Here is a 19,508-nt window from a genome sequence, read left to right as displayed (position 1 = left end):
TTCCCTCAAAAAAGCCAGTGGTCATGATTGTAACTAACATTATCAGGAAAAAATCTCCCAAACTAGTGACTGAGGTTATCTGAAGATCCACACATGGGATGAGTGGCAGGATTAGTAGATTGCTGACAAAAAAATCAGCATTACCGGCCATTGGCAATAGGCAGTAGAGATTGATTCGTAGGGGATTTGGGATGCTCTGGTAATATACATTATTTTATTTATATGTCTGTGCCTTTCTATGTCTATGTCTGTCTACCTATCTATCATTCTCTTTTATTCACTGATCTGTCTCTCATTAATTTTTAACTTACAGTAATATTAGATATGGTACCACCTTAAAATGAGAAGAATATTTCTAGTAGTAAGACATGTCTGGTCCCAGCAGGTACTGAGAATCAGTGTTGGTGGAAAAGTGGCTATGCCTTTAAGCGGTATAATGGCTTTCCCAACCCGTAGACACTTTTCTTCCATCTAGACCTCTTGTTAATAAAGTCAGGAGAATTGCTTCCTCTCTGCACCTGTTAAGTTGCTCCACTACAAATTAGGCTGAAATGAGTTGAAGAGAGTACAAATGTTTTAAGGAATGATTATCATAGAAAGTTTAAATGCTCTCTGCTAGAGGCAAGGATTTAATTTCCTTTAAGAATCTCTCTTTCTCTCTCTGTATAAATATATAGAGAGTACATATGTATGTGTATATTTATATTACATACATGTGAGTCAGTGCATGTACATTCTCCCCCCAACTCATGTAATTAATTTCATAGCTATGTGAAGAACCCATCATTAATATTAGAAAAAATATATCATATCATTGGTTTCTAGAATGGGAAAAATTACTCTTTCATACATATGTACATAAAAGACACTTGAAAATAAAAGAAAATTAAAACAAACAACCACATTTTTTTTTTTTTTTTTACTTAACTGATCACATTTGTTTCACTTTATACCTACCCCTTGTGGAACTAAATTTCTTGAATACTTTTTGAAAATTATAGATTAAGATATAAACTCTTCATCAGTTATTAATCAATTTGAATTAGTGCCTTACGTATTTTCAAACTGATAACTGAAAATGATAAACAGTCTGGAAGAATAGATTGTCTGTTTCATTTTTCTCTTTCAATTTATTTATAAATTCAAACTTTTTGAATGCCCCTGAATATTCTTGTGAGACATTTTATTTTGTTCAAAGTCAATTTAAGAAGAATCTTTGAAAGGTCTGTCTCAGCAGGGATAAAAAAAAAAATAAGCTGATCAAAATGGTACGAAGAAGAAACTGTTTTACATTTAACAGTGGAAAAATTTCCAAATACAATATAAATTATACATTTAAAAAAATCAAAGAAATTTAGATTTAGAAGGGCCTTGGTGTCATACAATCTGATACAATTTTAGAAATCCTTATGCAGAAGCCCAATATATCAGGCTTGACTGAATTGGGGTAGAGGAGACATGAGAAATATCAGTGTCTATCCCTGCCCACTTGTTCTTTTCTCCATAGTTCCTTTGTCCTTTCACTCCTTTCTCCATGGGGTGAACTGTTTAAAAACCATCAATATTAGGGACACTGGGTGGCTCAGTTCATTAAGCGTCTGCTTTCCCCTAAGGTCATGATCCCAGGGTCCTGGGATGGAGTTCTGCGTTGGGGGAGGGTCCTTGCTCACCACGGAGCCCACTTGTCCTTCTGTGTGCTGCTCCCCCTGCATGTACTCTCTCTCTCTCTCTCTCTCTCTGGCAAATGAATACATAAAATCTTTAAAAACCCCCAATATTAAAAATTTTCCTCTTCTCACTATTTAACTGTTGAGAAACTGTGCCCCCCATTCCTCCCCCTCAGGAGAAGTTGCTTGACAAGGTTACACAGGTTAATATTTTCAGAGTCAGGGCTTTCCTCTAGATACCATGACTATATCCAATGCTTTCCTACTACCCCATCTGCAAGAAATGAGATGTAAAATATGTAATTAGTTTTTATTACTTACTCAATTGTTTAGGAGGAGAAGGGAAACTGGAAAGAAATGAGAACACATTATAATCAGACCAATATAAAAACAGGAATTGAGCCCTTTTATTTAGGAGACGTGTGAACAAGCAACAACCTGAAGGCTTCTGAAGGCTAATTAATCTGCTGGTGGTCATTCCTTTCTCATCTCCATTTCTCCACTGAATCTCAGTTTCTGTCCATCAATTTGGAATTTCACAAGTTTTTGTTTTTGTTTTGTTTTGTTTTGAGCTCTAATGGTGGCCCAAAAAGCCCAAAGTCAAGGCATTCAATGGTTGGTTTTGCCCATAGCCATTTGACCAATATTTTCAGATTTGTTCTATGAAGTTTGGGCATATTATCCCATCAAAGTAAATTCAATGGGCTCAATGTTTTAGAATCATTGCGGCATAGCTCAGGTCGAAAATTTTATTTGCCTAAAGGAGTAGAAATAGAGGGCTGAAATGAACAAAGGTCATAGGATTCTTCGTATGACCCTGTTTTCCCTAACAGGAGAATGGTGAGTAAGAGAGGAATATCCGGTGAAACCAGACAGGGAGAGCTTATTAATAGAAGTGATCTGAAATCAGGATTTTGTGGTATTTAGTTGCAACAGAAAAAGACCTTTGCTTTTATTACTTCCTGAACTTTAAACACACACACAAACACACATCACTAGAAGAATGGTGCACAGTTACAATAAGGTGTGAAAGGTCATTAGCTCAAATGATTGAAAATTAAAATTAGGAGGTGTGCAATTGAAGCAGCAAAAATAATCCTGCCTTTGTTTCTAAGTAAGGTCTGCATTTGAAATGCTGCATCAAGAGAAGAATTGTTTTTAAAAAAAGAGGATTTGTTATGTTTACTTACAATTTCGAGTGTCTTGTTGACTAAGGGCTGGTTTTAGGTCTCTCAGAAAAGTTTAAAATGAGGAAGTCCATGTGCAACTAATATTTGATAAAGGCTTTAGTGAAGTATGGAGACTCTATGGAGCTACAAAGACTTTACATACTGTATTTAGAGAGGAGACATTCCAATTGCGTCCTTTATTTCTGGCAAACTAATTTTTGAAAGAGAATGTGTATTTTGAAGGAGAGTCACTACAAAATATTACATAATAAAATGTGGCATTGGAATAGTGACCTTTTAGGTATGAATGATGCTGCAATTAAAAAAAAAGCTCTATGAAATGCAGTGTGTTATGAGTATGTAAAGGTGTGTGTGTGTGTGCATACATGTGTGTTATCTGTGCGTGTTTATAGGGAAGGCAATATATATCTTTGAAGCATATGACAATTTTTGAATACTTTCTGTTCCTCTTTTGTAAATGCGTGAGTAAAGGATGATACTGTTAAAGAGGCTAAGAGGACTAATGGAAAATAACACTGAAGTGACTTAAGCCTGCTGGAATTTGGTTATTCGTTATAAAATATTAGTAGCATTTGATTAAATCCACATTAGTGTAGTTATTGTGCACTGAATTTGTTTGGTTGACTCTTACGATGAACCTTCATTATTGTCTGGCTCAGGGACTTTAGGTTTCTCTCGTATACTTTTCTTTCTGTCATTTTTTCCCTTTAACATCTTCAAAATCCCCCAGGACCACGAATTACTCTTGTCTTCAACCTGTAGTGTGGAGCTTAGGAGCATGCAGGCACGGATCAGAATGGAATCATCAGCGGAATGTGAAGACGTTAGGGAGACGTTCAGTTTTTCATAATTATACTGCATTGATCATTCAGGCAGCAAGTGACTCATTGTATTCCACAAGATGGTGCCATGGTCTTTGAATGCTGCCGCTACTAGTTAAGTAGTAGGCAAGTTACTTTTTTTATTTAGTGCAATTTCTCTTGGCTTTAGAATAGCAAGCTAAGTTAAAATTAAGTTTTATTAAATATCAATTTTGCATTATTTTGTCTTTAAAATTAAGTGACAGCTCTTACCCCTTCCCCCCTCAATACTGGTTTTGCCACAAATAGCAGATGGTTTCCTTTTATTTGGATTGCCTATAAGTATGATTATTATACAGGAGATAGCCATGCAACTGATAAACTCTCCAGAGATTATTGATTGATAAACAAGTCATTGGGAAAAGTTTGGAAAAAAAAATCTCTAACAGATCATTCTTTTTCATTTTACTTCCTTTGACAAAGTTGTTGAGGTTCTTCCAAATAATCTACTACTTCACCTGGAGTGTGGTGCAATTATACTTTCTGACTTACTTCTGCTATTAATTAAACTTTCAAATCATTATTGATGGTTGTAATAAGGAGCACATTTTTTTGCTTTTTATCCTAACCAGAAATCAACACTAAATTTCAACATGTAAAAAAATTTCAAGAAAGTAGATCACTGATTACTCTTACCCATCATCGACATCTTCCTCTTCAATCCCATCATAAATATCATCATCTGGGGGAGGTGGGAACATCCCTTCATTTGGATGGTGGGGGGAAAGATCTTCTGTTAATTTTATAATTTGGCCATGTAACCATCACTCAAAATTTGATGATAAATCTGCCTTCTTTAACTCCAGAAAAATTCCTGTTCCTTATCAACCATTTAATTTAAAAAATAACTTTATTTTCCCACTCTCACATAGGTAGTAGGCAAATTGTTTTGTGGATTATTTATAAAGGAATTCTTAGAGGTGAAATTTAATAAATATATGAAGGAAGATAAAGGGCACTGTGCATTGGAGATAACAGGAATGTGGGAAAATATGAGAAAAAGTAAAACTGAATAGGAATAGAGTTAAATACTGTGGAAAAGAGGGAGAAGGTGATAAAAATTTAATTAATAATGAGGGGACATTCAGAAAAATACTGATCAAAATATAAGTGAAGAAAAACAGAATGAAAGGTGAATTTTTGATATTTGGTAATATCTCTGATTCATTTAATCAAGGTGATATTTTAAGAGCTAAACCCTTTGTTGTAAACCCTCAGGATCCTTGCTATTTGACAAATATTTATTTAAAAAAGTTTATTGAGTACCTCCTCTGTTCAGAAATACGTACAAAGAACTTGAAATGTGACTTTTAGGATGAGAATTTTGTCACTGAAAGTTATTAATAAAATATCTTTATTTTAGTGATAAGAATACGAGGAGTCTTTAGGAGTCATGTTAAGCCAACCATATAAATTATCCAAATAAGGATACTACTAAAATTGAAGGGGGATGTAATTGTGTTCAGACAATTGGCATAAATCAAGTTTGCCCCGGGGACACTGGAAATAGCATCACCCTATGACCGACAACAAGCTCAGAAGAAGTGACTTGTTTAGGGTCACTCAGTGGGCAGGGATGGAACTCACATCATTAGCTCCCAGTCCAGTGGTACCCATATTAAGATATTCCTCATTATTTGCAAACAAAAGCATCTCATCATTAATATAGACAAAAATGATCAAGACTCGAAGAAACTGCTGATAAAAGTGTGTGGCTTACCTCCACTTCCACTCTGACTGTGGCTAGGGGAAAAAAAATAAACAAATTAAATTAGCATATGAACTATGTAGCTATTGGGAAGAGAAATACATATATTGAACAGTTATACAAAAGAGAAAGAACATTGCAGTTCAAAGTTGTCAGGATGTTTTATGTAAAGAGGAAGAAACATTGTTCCTTATCATAATAGAAACAAGGCAAGAAACAAAACAAAGCAAACCTGATAAGAATCAAGTGAGAGTCAGTACTACATAAAGTTTTCAAAACCATGTTACTGTTTGCTTTTGACATTTCCCATGGGGTAGTTTTTAGGCTATACATTACTGCTTCATTCCATAGATAGATTTATGAAAAACAACCAACCAACTAACAGTAGTATTCCAGAAGTCGTACAGAACCATTATTACGTTAAATTCAATTCTCTCTCTCTCTTTTTAAAAGATTTTATTTATTTATTTATTTGAGAGAGAGAGAAAGAGAGAGAGAGAGCAGGAGTGGGGAAGAGGGGCAGAGGGAGAGGGAGAAACAGATTCCCCACTGAACAGGGAGCCTGACACAGGGCTCGATCCCAGGACTCTGAGATCATGACCTGAGCCGAAGGCAGATGCTTAACTGACTGTGCTGCTGAAGTGGCTCCAATTCTCTTTTAATATTTTATAGCCACAGCATTTTATATTAGTCCAGTAGCATTATATTCTTTTTTAAAGAGAGAATTTCTAAAACATTGAAATCTTATTCATGAAATATTCTTCTTCTTCTTCTTTTTTTTTTTTTTTTAAGATTTGTTTATTTGAGAGACAGAGAGCAAGTAGGGGGGTGGGGGCAGAGAGAGAGAGAGGGAGAAAAACTTAAGCAGGCTCTGTACCCAGCACAGAGCCTGATGCAGGGCTCAATCTTCCGACCCTGAAATCACTACATGAGCCAAAATCAAGAGTTGGTTGCTTAACCGACTGAGCCAACCAGGCACCTGAAAATTTTATTCTTATTATTGTAATTAGTGTGGTCCCCAATTTTCTAATCCATATTACTTGTATTTCTTAGGTATGTCTCTAACACTCTATTTTCCCTATTTTATAATCATCAGTTTTCTTGACTGTGTCTTCCACTAAAATGTGAGTTCTGCTAGAGCAAAAGAAGAGTAGATTGTGAGAACTGGGAAAATCTCAGAAGTCTGTTTTAATCTTCTTATTTTGCAGGAAGGAACCTGACGCTCTGAAAAATGAAGTGACGTGACCAAACCTACGTTTAATTAACAGAAGAGCAGACATAAGAACCTCAGCCTCCTGCCTTCCTCTCTAATATTGTTTTATCTTCACTTGGCTGTACCCCCTGTAACCACCATTTTTGCCCTTTGCATAATCCGCCAGCAACAGATACTGGTCTGACATTATAGTCCTGTAGTATCAATTATACACTCATATCTGATTCCTCCACTTTGAAGTCAGAATAAAAGAAATGGGCCTGACACAGATCTGTGGTTAATTTAAAAATAAAATATACTGTGTTAATGGAACCTTGCCGAAAAACATGCTATAAATGTCCTAATATGTAAATAAGGAATTGATTTTTCATGACGTTTAAGTATGTTCTCCACTTGCTTACATACCGTTTTCACATTCATTTTGTCTGACACTTCTCTTTGAGTGTGAAACAAGCAGTTAGGATTATGTGAAAAATCACAATTTTGGTTGACTGCCACTCCTGGCAAATACATTTCATCTTGGAGATTCTCATACCAATTCCCAAAGAACAGAGTTTTAATAATCAGGAGCAGAGCTGCCACACATTATTTTATTTTTAGAGCATTTCTTCAACTTCTTAAAATGGTCTGTTCGGAACACAAAGCATTTACCAGATGAAGTGGCAGTTAAGAGAAGAATGTGCCAGAAAAGAGAAAGGAAGGCAAGGAGGGAGGGAAGAAGTTTGGTGACCATTCAGAGAAGCAAAGTGTGTTATGTGATGAAGTATTTGCATGCATAATTTCCTTTTTTCTTCAACGTCTCATATTTATTACAGAAATTGCTTTAGTTGAGAACAAAGGGAGAAGGAGAGCTGTCAGGACCTATAATGTTAAACCTCCTGCCTGCTCAAAGAGTTTGAAGTGAGCAGTCAGCTCCCCCTACCCGATAGAGAGAGAGAGAGAGAGAGAGAGAGAGCAGGTGAAGTGTGCAAGGACCCAGGGGACATCTGGAGAAGGGGAAGGACAGGATGGTGCTTTCTCCTACTCTTGCCAGGGCAAGCTGCCGACTGGGCTCAGCATCTTTCCTTGTTCTACTAAAGACAAAGCCTGTTCTGTTGTGAGATCTCTGCCAGCAGCAGCTGTAGCTTCAAAAAAACCAAACCCCCCCCCCCCAAAAAAACCCCAAAACAAAAAACCAAAAAACCCCCCGATCAAACTTCTGTTTTCATTTTCTCATTAAATACGCATAAGATTGACATACATGCTAGTAACTATTGTGGTGCTAGATTTGTTTAAGATCCTGAACACGAAAACCATACTCCTCCTCCAACTCCATTTCATGAAATAGATTACTTTTCTGCTACATGCTTACTAATTAGAGTGTATCTTCTAGAGTTGCGGTATCTATGGACTCCATACAATGAAAAAGGTAAGGTAACAGTATTAGTTTTGGGAAGTAGTTCCCTATTATGACTAAATTATGCTACATTTTAAGAACATCACTCCTTTCTTTTTTCTTGCTTATGTGCATCATAAATATGTATGTATTAATATTCCTGGAGTTCTTTAATCTCAAAATAAGAGGAAAAAAAACACTTTTTAAGATAAATAAAATATGAAACATAAAGTATAGACACTGAAGGTAGGCAGAATGACATACTCATGTACAGAAAATTCTGTGACTCTCAGAATATGGCCTTTTAAAACTTTGACCTCAAAACTGGCATTTATAAACTCTCAAACTAGGTCAGAGAGCATTTCTGATTACTAAAGCTAATTTATGCTCTGTAAACTCCAGCGCATACATTGCATATTTTGATATATGTTGCATAATTTATGGCATATTTATTAAATTTACCATAAATTATGCAACATATATCAAAACATGACAAGAAGGCATTGCCAACTATTTAGAAAGACAAAGCTGCCAGAAAGCAACATAACAACCTTAACTGATGACATGAAGGGAACAACTGCAGGAAGGAAAGTGAATTCTTTATGCATTTTATAAGTATATTATTATACTGATCATTTTATATTTAAAAAATGTTTGATAATTGAAGTAATTTTTTTCTTTGAAATTTAAGTTATGAAAGATGCAGACCCCATTTTTACCTAAGTGAAGATCTATCATAGACTATATGTTTTGAGATCATAGTGGATATGTCCCAGTTCTGCAAAATGGACACAGAAAAACAAGGATTCCTAACTGGGCTGGAGATTTTCATCCTCTTTTCTGTCAACTTGAGGGGGTTATAGCTTTACCGAAGAAAGGGAGATATTGGAGGAAGGAAGGAATGAAAGGAGAAGGAAAATGGAAAAGCAAGAAAGAGAAGAAAGGACAAGGAGGATCAGAGCTGGAAAAAAGAGATAGAAAAGAAGGGATGAAGAAAGGAAGCAGAAGACTTAGAAGGGAAAGATGGGAAGGAAAGGTACATGGGAGAAAGTGGCAACTCTTCCCTCCCATCTTCTCCAGAAAGGATGTCTTGTCCTGTCTCCTCTACCCCAGAAAAATGTTCCTGTGACTCCTACAGGGAAAGTCATCCCAATCTGGTGGAATGAATGGTCCATGGAAAGAAAACTGGACCCTTTATTGATTACCAGGGATCATAGAGAACTGAACTTTTACTTTTTTACCTGTAAAAGCAAAGTAGAATTGTATTAAAAAGCAATCTTCTTTCTGTTATCAGTTATGTTTCCAAACAAGAACAACAAATATATTTAGGCTCAGATTTTAGAGCAAAATTTTTTATATTTTTTGAGCTGAATTTTATCCCATACTCCGTATTTTGCAAAATCATATTTCTTTAGGCATAACCCTAAGATCAAATGAGAATGAGTATTATAAAACTGTGTTACGGAATCACGATGCATTTGGCAAGACCTGGCAAATGGCCTATTATTTGCTAAGTAGTTTTCGATACCTACAGCTCAAGAGTGAAATATGAGACTATGGCGTTTCAAATGACCTTTCACCCACACTGAAATATCTGTGATTGTAAATGGTAATTTAATGATAGTGAGCAGTCAGAAAAACGCAAAGTACAATTCTAGGATATTAAAATATATAATCTCTGACAAGACGACAGTCCGAGCTATTTTACAATTTGTATTTTCACATACCTGCTAATATCATCCTGTTCTGCAACATCATCGTAGACTTCCTGGTCATCTTCAATAGGTCTTGATGAAAGAACACCAAGAGACGTTTTCTTCCGTTTCAGGGAATCATAGTCAATCTGGACAGCAGTTGTTCTAATGTAGCCATCTACCAAAAGGAGGAGTGATTTATGGTCAGGTAACTGTAGTTTCCATATCTCAAAGTTGTAAATAAGATATCCATTGCACATTTGCTGTTTAAATTTTCCCTTCATTTCCTTGCATGCACATCTGATTTATAGACTTCCAATGTAGACACGTCTCATTGGACTTTGTCGAAGACTTAGGCCATCATGGTTTGCGGTAAGCCTAGGTCTACTTTAAGGATTCCAAAGTGACTCACGTAATTCATGCCTCCCCACCCCCGTTTAACACCAGGGAGGAACTGAACGCCCTTCGTTCCTCCCTGGAATCATAGAAATATTTGTGTTGTTCCCCCACTAAAACAATAACGCAGATGAGGTGAAGCTGGAGCTATCCCTGTCCTTTTAAATTTTCCTATTTTTGTTTGCCCTGTTAACTACTCCTAACAAGAGAATGTGCATATTTAATACTGTCTTGAAAAAACCCTAACACTTTGAAATCATAAGAAATTTAATAATTTTTTATTATGTTCTGTTAGTCACCACACAGTACATCATTTGTTTTTGATGCAGTGTTCCATGATTCATTGTTTATGTGTAACACCCAGTGCTCCATGCAGTACATGTCCTCCTTAATACCCCAATGTTCACAGCAGCCATGTCCACAATAGCCAAACTGTGGAAGGAGCTGAGATGCCCCTCAATGGAAGAATGGATAAAGAAGATGTGGTCCATATATACAATGGAATGTCACTCAGCCATCAGAAAGGATGAATACCCACCATTTGCATTAACATGATTGGAACTGGAGGGGATTATGCTGAGTGAAATAAATCAAACAGAGAAAAGACAATTATCATATGGTTTCACTTATTTGTGGAACATAAGGAGTAGCATGGAGGACATTGGGAGAAGGAAGGGAAAAATGAAGAAGGGGAAATCAGAGGGGGAGATGAACCATGAGAGATTACGGACTCCAGGAATCAAAGTGAGGGTTTTAAAAGGGAGGGGGTTGGGGGGATGGGTGAGCCCGGTGATATAGGAAAATTTGCACTCACATGACCCCCTTGCTGTTCTGCCCAGCCATTTTCCCTCAGGGTTGTCTGTGATGCGGATTATTTCAATTTGCTCTCCTTGCTTGAAGCTCAGTTCATTCTTTCCTCCTTTGACATCACAGCAAGCTGTTGCCTGATGGATGACTTGAATAGGGCCTGTTAGCTGCAAAGAAGGGGAACAATCACATCAGTCTTTCTTACTATTCAGAAAATTCAGAAAATCTTTTAGGAACAGAACTTTGAAATACAATACATCCACAACATGCCAACCAGCCTATTTACAACATTTACATAAACTGGGGATGAATGTCATACCCAATGAATGTTCTTTTAAGAGGGGTGAGGGGGAAAATCATAGAGGTGAGGCAGGACCCACAAGGAACAGGTAAACATATGCTTGGGGTCCAAAAGAGAGAGGTAGTGATCTGTTGATCTTAGAAGCCTGTGAAAGGCTTACAGAGGAAGCCACTAATAACTGAATACAACTTATGTGTGACAATATGTGCTGGGTGCTATGGGGTTTACGGGTTTTGCTGGTGGTCTGCTGGGTAGATAGAGGTTTTTTTCCCATTTTCACATGGTGTAGTTATTCCGATGGTTCTCTTTAGACTTCAAACGGCAAAGGGGTGGGAAGATGGTGGTGGTGGGTAGTAATTGTCGGAAAAGCATTTTCTTTCTTTCCTTTTTTTATCCCCCCAACTTTGTGGTGTTGTCTATCTGTAAACTTAGAGTAAACATTACCTGCTATAAACAAGATAACATTTCAGAAATAGGTTTATAAATAAGAAAAATAGCCAACAAATATTAAGTGAAGTTTTGGAAATAAATATCCTGGATAGTACCGTGGTTTCTTCATAGCAGGAGAATATAGAACTGCCCCCCCAACCCCAATCTGTGGTTACATTTTCTGGGGTTTTAGCTAGCCATGGTCAACTGTGGTCTAGAAACAGATGATTCTCCTTCTGACCTATTGTCAGATCAATAGGATCCTAATGCTATGTCACAACGCTAAGGTCATTCACTCCATTTCATCTCATCACATAGGAATTTTTTTTTTTTAAAGATTTTTATTTATTTATTTGACAGAGAGAGATCACAAGTAGGCAGAGAGGCAGGCAGAGAGAGAGGAAGGGAAGCAGGCTCCCTGCTGAGCAGAGAGCCCGACGCGGGCCTCGATCCCAGGACCCCAGGATCATGACCTGAGCCGAAGGCAGAGGCTTAACCCACTGAGCCACCCAGGCGCCCCCACATAGGAATTTTATCATCTCACGGCATCTTAAGATGGATGAGTACAGTACAATAAGATATTTTGAGAATTACAGATCACAATCAATAACTTTTATTACAATACAGTGCTATAATTGTTCTATTTTATTATTAGTTATTATTAGTCTCTTACTGGACCTTATTTATAAATTAAACTTCATCATAGGTATATATGTAAAGGAAAAAATAGTATATATAGTGTTCAGTACTATCCACATTTTCAGGCATCCACTGGGGGTCTGGGAATGTATCACCTGTGAATAAGAGGAACTACTGTAATCCGGTTGAGAACATGAATCCTGAACTCCTAATTTCCTAGTCCTAAATTTGTATCTTTTTCAACATAATGTTTTGGACCTTTTGATATGCAAATATGCATTGTGATTTTTGAAGTTCTGCCTCATGTTATTGAACTCATGATGTTATGAATTGTGACATATCATCAATTATGTACCACTAAGAGAGAAAAAACTTAATTTAAATTATGATAGGCCAGTGATGTTAAGATGCATCTGAATTTCAGAAGCTGAAAGCATGAAATATTTTATGCAAGAGACTTAATTTTGAGTGAATGGATACTCAGAAATACTCTTTCTTCCTATTTTCTTTAATTGTAATATCTCCTAACTTTTTTTTAAAGATTTTATTCATTTATTTGACAGACAGAGGTCACAAGTAGGCAGAGAGGCAGGCAGAGAGAGAGGGGGAAGCAGGCTCCCTGCTGAGCAGAGAGCCCGATGTGGGGCTCGATCCCAGGACCCTGGGATCATGACCTGATCTGAAGGCAGAGGCTTAACCCACTGAGCCACCCAGGCGCCCCACATCTTCTAACTTTTAATCTTTTATTTTTGTGGAAGGAATACAGCTTGTTAAGTCCTAGTCCTCACAAACTTTGAGTTCATATTTAGTGGTAAGATTTCTATACCCTATTTTTTTCTTACTAAAAATCATTTGAATGAATAACTGAAATAATACAAAATTGATTTCTCCAAAAGAAACACAAGAATTCCTTCAAAATTCCAAAGTCCCTTCACAGAAGTGTGTTATGAAGTCTTTTGTTTAAGAAACTAATTTTTCATATTTGTCATTTGAAAAATATGAACATTGGTACCCATACATCTGTATGAGTAAAATGTCTTAATAGTCATGCTTTAATCTTAATTTTACTTATATATAGTAAGCTTTTTCAAAATTTAATGAGAACCCTAACAGATAGAGTGTCTTATGTACATTATTTTAATTAATTCCACAAGAAACTTCCCAGAGAGGTATCATTTATTCTTACTTTAAAGAATAAAAACAAACCAAAACAAAAGAATATGAATCTGAGGTGTAGAGAAATTTAATAATATGCCTACAATCACATAACTCACATGGGCAGCTGGAATTTAAATCCACATCTATCCAATTGACTCTAAGCTTTATTTTTTTTCCTGTACCATACTGTTGAAACTTTGTTTTAATACAATAAATACACTGGGGAGTTATATAGAAATCAAATTTTTATAACTCAAATGATACATTAAATGTTCCAGAGGAATTAAATATTTAAAGGAATCTTGACGTGAATCCTTTTCATCATGAAGAATAGTTCTCTAATTCATATAATCACCTTAAATATAGCTAACACACCAGACCTGTGCCTGATGGCACATGTCATCAAAGATGGTGTATCCAAGAGAGGACAGCCTGCCAGTGTAGCATTGGTGGTAGTAATAGGAGTCATACAATTAGAAATCAGAGATCAGAGAAGAGAGAGGTCAGAAATCCAGGTGGAAAAAGAGGGACAAGAAAGAGTGGGTGTCAGAAGTCAACATGTACCTAAGTTAAAAATAAAGGCCAAAATATAAGTCAGGTCTAGACACCAGCATTTAGAGTAGTTATAGCAACTTTATTCTGAGACAGGTCTGGGTCATCCAGACACATTTGTGTCCCTTGCACCATTGTGATGCTTGCCACAGGGATATCTGTGTGTGGGCTCCGAGCTCATAGCATAAGTTGGTCAAGATCAAACGTGAAATGATGAGAGCAAAGATGGGTTTGAGCAACTGAGTATTCATTCACTAAATTACCATAAAATTTCCTAGGTGCCCACTAATTCTAAGGCACCATATTTTATTTGGGCTTTATCCTATTACATTTTTAGTGCAGAGGTAAGAGAGTATATTGGGCAAAATAATTACTGTTATGAAGGTAGTTACTTTTTAAGGAAACAACAATTAAGTAATTCTCCCACCATGTAAGTTTTCAAGAATGCTGCCCCTTTTGTATGAAAGTTATAAAAAGAGATTACGCTTTTTTTTTTTAACCCATTGGCAAGCAAGCTCTTACTTTAAATTTCTTCTTTATTTCTTGTTCTTTCTTTTCTCGCTCCTTCTGTTCCTTTTTCTCCAACTCTAATCTCTTCTTTTCCTCCTTCTCCTTTTTTTTCTCTCTTTCTTTGGATGCTTCTCTGTGGATACAAATTGTTACGTTGTTTCAGCATTGGCGAACATTGGTGTATTATGGCTCAGGTATCCAGAGGTTTCTCCCCACAACAGAAGACAGTATCTGATAGTAGAGATGAAGGTAAGAAGCCAACGGTTGTCAAAATTCCTGGGTGTGTGAGACTGTTCTGAAATCCAGTAGGAGGCATGCAAATGAGGATACCTTCCAAAGGCTCTGCTTCCCCTCATAACCTTTGCTAGCCAGTGGGAGAGATGCCCTATAAAGGTCCTGTTCTTGCTGCATATCGGTATGAATATAATTAATCTCTCTTTCTCAGGCACTCACAGGCACAGGGTATACACATGCAAAGCTTAGTTCAGAAACTGTCATCAGAAGCAGCTGTACCAGAACCAGGTAGAGAAAATTAAGATATTTGAATTAAAAAAAAGATAAAATAAATTCACATATTTATTTCTTCTTTCCCTCACTTTCCAAGAAATTTCTTAGTCCTGGCCCATCCAGAAACCCATTTTGGAACTATTTTTAACATCTTTCTGCTTCAGCAGGTAGAAACTTTGCCATCTGGTGCTGTGGTAAATTATTTCTCATAGCACCTTATGAGGGGAAGCACTGTCTAGGTGGGGAAGTTATAATAAATAGATAAATTCATTTGCCCAAGGACACACTGTGAGCAAGAAGTCTAGATTCCTGCCTCAGAGATTACTGGCCTGAGATCTTTCCAGTAGCTGTGGGTCTCCGGCCTCTCACAGAAGAACATTTTTAAGAGTCCTCCATAAAATTCTTAGACAAATAAAGAATCTTTAGTCCTTTGTATTGAAATAAAGGTTATCATTATATGTCAGTTATTTGAACAATAAAGCTTTTCCCCCTTTGTGTTCAATATCCATCCATTCTCCCTCACAGAAATCATAATATTCATTTCAGATGGATGAAATCATGGTAAAAAATAAAACTCATACATGTCTTCATATGTTTCTCCTTCACTGTCTTGTTCCTGTCAAGGAAAACATTAATAATGATTAATTTTAATTACTCAAAAAGGGAACATACACACATTACATCAATCAAATGCTCAGTAAAACAAGCATAAATTTAAGTGTATATAAGTTTGTCTTGTTTCAAATATTTTCTTTTCCTTTCAAGAGATAGATTGGAAAAGTTAGCACAAAAAGATCTAATTTTATATGCTGCTATATAATTCAGATGTCTAGCCAGACTTAAGTTTATGCGCAGTGTTACAAAATTCCTGTGAGTCAGTGTAATGATTGGTGTCTAATGTCTCAAGCATTTTAGATGAAGTAATATTATAAATGGAAAAATATCATTATTACTCATAAGTTTTCATTCGTTGGTTTATGTCAATAGAACATGAATCATGTTAAGTATTTGAGTGAAGTTGTATGATATCAGAATGCGAAAAAAAAAAACTGACCTCATCTAGATTTCCAGGACCTAAAAGGTTTAAAAAAAAAGAGTAAAATTTAATATACTTTAATTAAAAAGCACTTTAGTACAGAATTGCTAGACATAATATATTCAAAACAGTTCATAATTTAACAGAAGTTATGCTTTATCAAAGATATGTAAGTATGAAATAGAACATGCGGCTTAGATCTTTACTATGGCCTTTTCAATACTTGTAATTTAGCCATAAAATCATCTCACTGGCTTTCATAAAATAATGCAAAGGGCAAAAAATAATGAAGACTTTTTATCCTCTTTATGAAAGGCATACACATATGGTTTTACGGCCTTGTGTGGAACGAAAGATTGTCAGAAAGTGACTAGTTCGCACGTTTTGACTTACTTGTTCCCAAGGACTTAGATTTATGCAGCAAGCAAATCTAGTTACTTAGGTTTTTTTTTTTTTGAAGATACTTTACTGAGGCACCTGGGTGGCTTACTTGGTTAAGCGGCCTACTCTTGGTTTCAGCTCAGGTCATGATCTCAGGGTTGTGAGATTGAGCCCCACACTGGGCTCCAAGCTGGGCCCAATGTGGGGCTTAAGCTTAAGATTCTCTCTCTCTTTCTCCCTCTGCCCTTCTCCCTGGCTCACCCTATTCTTTCTCTCTCTAAAAAAAGATACCTTACTATTCAAGTGTTTAGTGATATCAAATAATTATTCAATATGAAGACATAATCTAGAGTAATAATAATAAAAACAGTATGGTGTTGGTATAGAACACATAGACCAGTGGAATAGAGCAGAGAGCTCAGAGAAAGATGCATGAATTTACATACACTCTTATATACACAGTTATTACACACACAAATACACAGGTATACATACATAGACGCATGATGTAGTATAAAGGTGGCATTATAAAATATTGAGAAAATTATGGGTTTCAAAGTATGTTAATGAGAAAACTAGTTCCTTAAATGAGGCAATAAATCTGGGTTTCTGCTAACTCCTCAAAGGTGGACTACAAAGACATCAAAGACTCAGATTTAAGGGATGAAATTCATAGAAGAAAATAGATATTTTTATTTTTTAGGGATATGACTTCTTAACTAAAACTTTAAAACACAAGTTACAATGTAATAATTAATTTGATTATATCAAAATTCATTTCTGTTCAGTGAAGGGCAGCTCGGGGTAACAGACAATGGACAGGGTGAGAGAAGATAGTGGCAGTGTCTGCATCTGACTGTGATTAATATCTGAAATACACACAAACTCCTGCAAGTCAACTAGAAAGATATCAACTCTGAAACAAAAGTGGTCAAAAGATATGAACTGGCAAGTTACAGAAGAGGAAACTGCAAAGGCCAATACACAAACTAAGTACTCAGACCCAGTAGAAGCAGAAATAAGAAAATAAAGTGAGATATCATTTTATACATATAAGACTTGAAATTGGAAAGCTGAATAATACCAGGCATTGGTGAAAGGTAGGCATCTTGGAATTTTCATGCCCTGCTGATGGGAATATACAGAGATGCAGATTTCCTGGAGAATACTCTAGTCCTAATCAGTCAAAATGATTATTTCATAGCTTACAAACAGCCATTCCACTACTGGATATATACTTTAAAGAAAGTGTCTCAGAGGTCCATATGGGAATATGGACAAGAACACACACTGAATTATTATTTATAAGTACCAGGGAATTGGAAGTAAAGTGCAGATGCACAGGATACATACTGTGGGGTACTGTGAAGTAGTTAATAAATTAAATACACATATAACAACATGGGTGGGTCCCCTAAAACACATAATGCTGAGTATAAAAAAAAAGAGTAGACTGAGATATAACGTACTGTTTATATAAATTGAAATATATACATACTTATAAGAGTATGCAAAGAATATGTATAAACAGACACACACACATTAAATGTATTAGAATACTTGTCTCTGGTTGGAAATGGACAGAAAGGAGTGAGTGGGTCATGGAGATAAAAGGGAATACATACATAAGTAAAACAGGAGAGGGACCTTGCAAGGACCAGTGAGGACAACAGCCCAATAGTGACCCTATCAGAATGATTAACTCAGATTTCTGTATCTGAGTTAACAAATAAATAAAACATCTTTTGCCCCTTACCATCAGAGTGCATCACACCATCTTGATTTTCTTCATTTACAGGGCTTCTGAAAGCAGGAAAGAAGAGAAAATAAAAATGGAGCAAATAGAGGCTCATCTTACAATGAAAAGTGAAAAAGAATCAAAGGATCATTTTTAAATTATTCTTTTTTCTTAATCTCTGCTCTGATTTATGACTTCAAAAGTTGTTAGAATGGGCCATAGACTCATATTGATGCTGCTACTGAGGCAAAAACATGGATAATCAGGGACCTTGAGGACAGTTCTGTCTATTCATAGCAGACACATAAGAGTAATTCATTGCTTCAGGGCAGTAATATGTTTTCTGTTAAAATGGCAGTATATCAATGCTTCAATTCCAGGATTCTGAAGGCATTTGATTGGTTTTATGATCTAGATACCAAAGAGAATTAGTTCTAAACCTTGATTCCTTCTTTCCAGATGTTCTCTACCTGGCTTTTTCCCTGCCATTTGTGGCTTGGACTCCAAGGTGCTTCATTCCAAACTGCTTTACTCCAGCTGCTCTTAACAGTTATTAATACCTGGGCCCCACAAATCCCTAATGATTGATGCAACATCTATATTTTCTATTTTTCTCCTCAAGTTGATTAACATAGTTGGGAAAAAATTGCTATTTCACTGATTCTGGAAATTACAAATGACATTTAATTTCAGCTTTAACCTCAACACTATTTTATAATCTCATTTACCTTTTCCTAGTGAACCTTCTCTCCCATCATCCTTCCCAATGGCTATTTAAAACCTTCACTACTTTCTACAAACCTCCTGTCCCTCTCCTCTCCCCTATAATAAGATGCCCTTGTTTCTTATTTCACTGATAAAATAGCAGTTATTGGATGTGAACTCTCTTAAGAAAATATATTCCTTTAACCCAAACTTATCCTGACCTTCTATCAAAGTTCCTTCCACCTGTGTTCTGAATTCTATCTAAATTATCAATGTTTTATCCCCCTTCTCTTCTTCTTTTGTTTGTCACCATATTATATATATTATTATTACTCCTCTTCTTTAACTCCCCATTCCTAAATATCTCACATTTTTTTTTCTCTCCTAGCCCAACTACTCTCATTCATAAAAGCCAAACTCTTCTCTTTACCTTTCTAAATCCTCCACATTACCATAGATAGTCCTCCTTTTCCCAGCCAAATCGGAGAAGGCTGTCTGTGCTCACAGACTTGACTTCTTTTCCTTTCACTCAATTCTTCTTAACTATACTCTGGCTTCTATTGCCAGTTCTTTGCTGAAACTACTCTTAAAGGACTTACCAAATACACTAGACACCTCTTAGCTTCCATGTTACATGACTAT

At 36.1% G+C, this 19,508-nt stretch overlaps 1 protein-coding gene across 1 annotated transcript in view; it reads right to left on the bottom strand.

Moving 5' to 3' along the window:
- LOC111140907 (FYN binding protein 1) overlaps positions 1-19,508 on the bottom strand; it is a 170,650-nt gene that overhangs the window by 17,602 nt on the left and 133,540 nt on the right. Inside the window, exons 4-13 of the mRNA XM_022493167.1 lie at positions 18,180-18,226; positions 16,061-16,080; positions 15,588-15,622; positions 14,512-14,632; positions 10,918-11,077; positions 9,741-9,885; positions 5,438-5,460; positions 4,354-4,420; positions 3,489-3,626; positions 1,989-2,014 (exon numbers count right to left, since the gene is read on the bottom strand). Of these exons, the coding sequence (XP_022348875.1) occupies positions 1,989-2,014; positions 3,489-3,626; positions 4,354-4,420; positions 5,438-5,460; positions 9,741-9,885; positions 10,918-11,077; positions 14,512-14,632; positions 15,588-15,622; positions 16,061-16,080; positions 18,180-18,226 (782 nt within the window). The remainder of the gene's footprint in view (positions 1-1,988; positions 2,015-3,488; positions 3,627-4,353; positions 4,421-5,437; positions 5,461-9,740; positions 9,886-10,917; positions 11,078-14,511; positions 14,633-15,587; positions 15,623-16,060; positions 16,081-18,179; positions 18,227-19,508) is intronic.

The sequence above is a fragment of the Enhydra lutris genome, unplaced genomic scaffold (genome assembly GCF_002288905.1).
Source record: "Enhydra lutris kenyoni isolate GAN:26980312 unplaced genomic scaffold, ASM228890v2 scaffoldscaffold5, whole genome shotgun sequence".
Classification (NCBI taxonomy): Eukaryota; Metazoa; Chordata; class Mammalia; order Carnivora; family Mustelidae; genus Enhydra; species Enhydra lutris.
The sequence above is the reverse complement of the archived record's forward strand: the minus strand, read 5'-3'. Positions and strand labels throughout refer to the sequence as shown.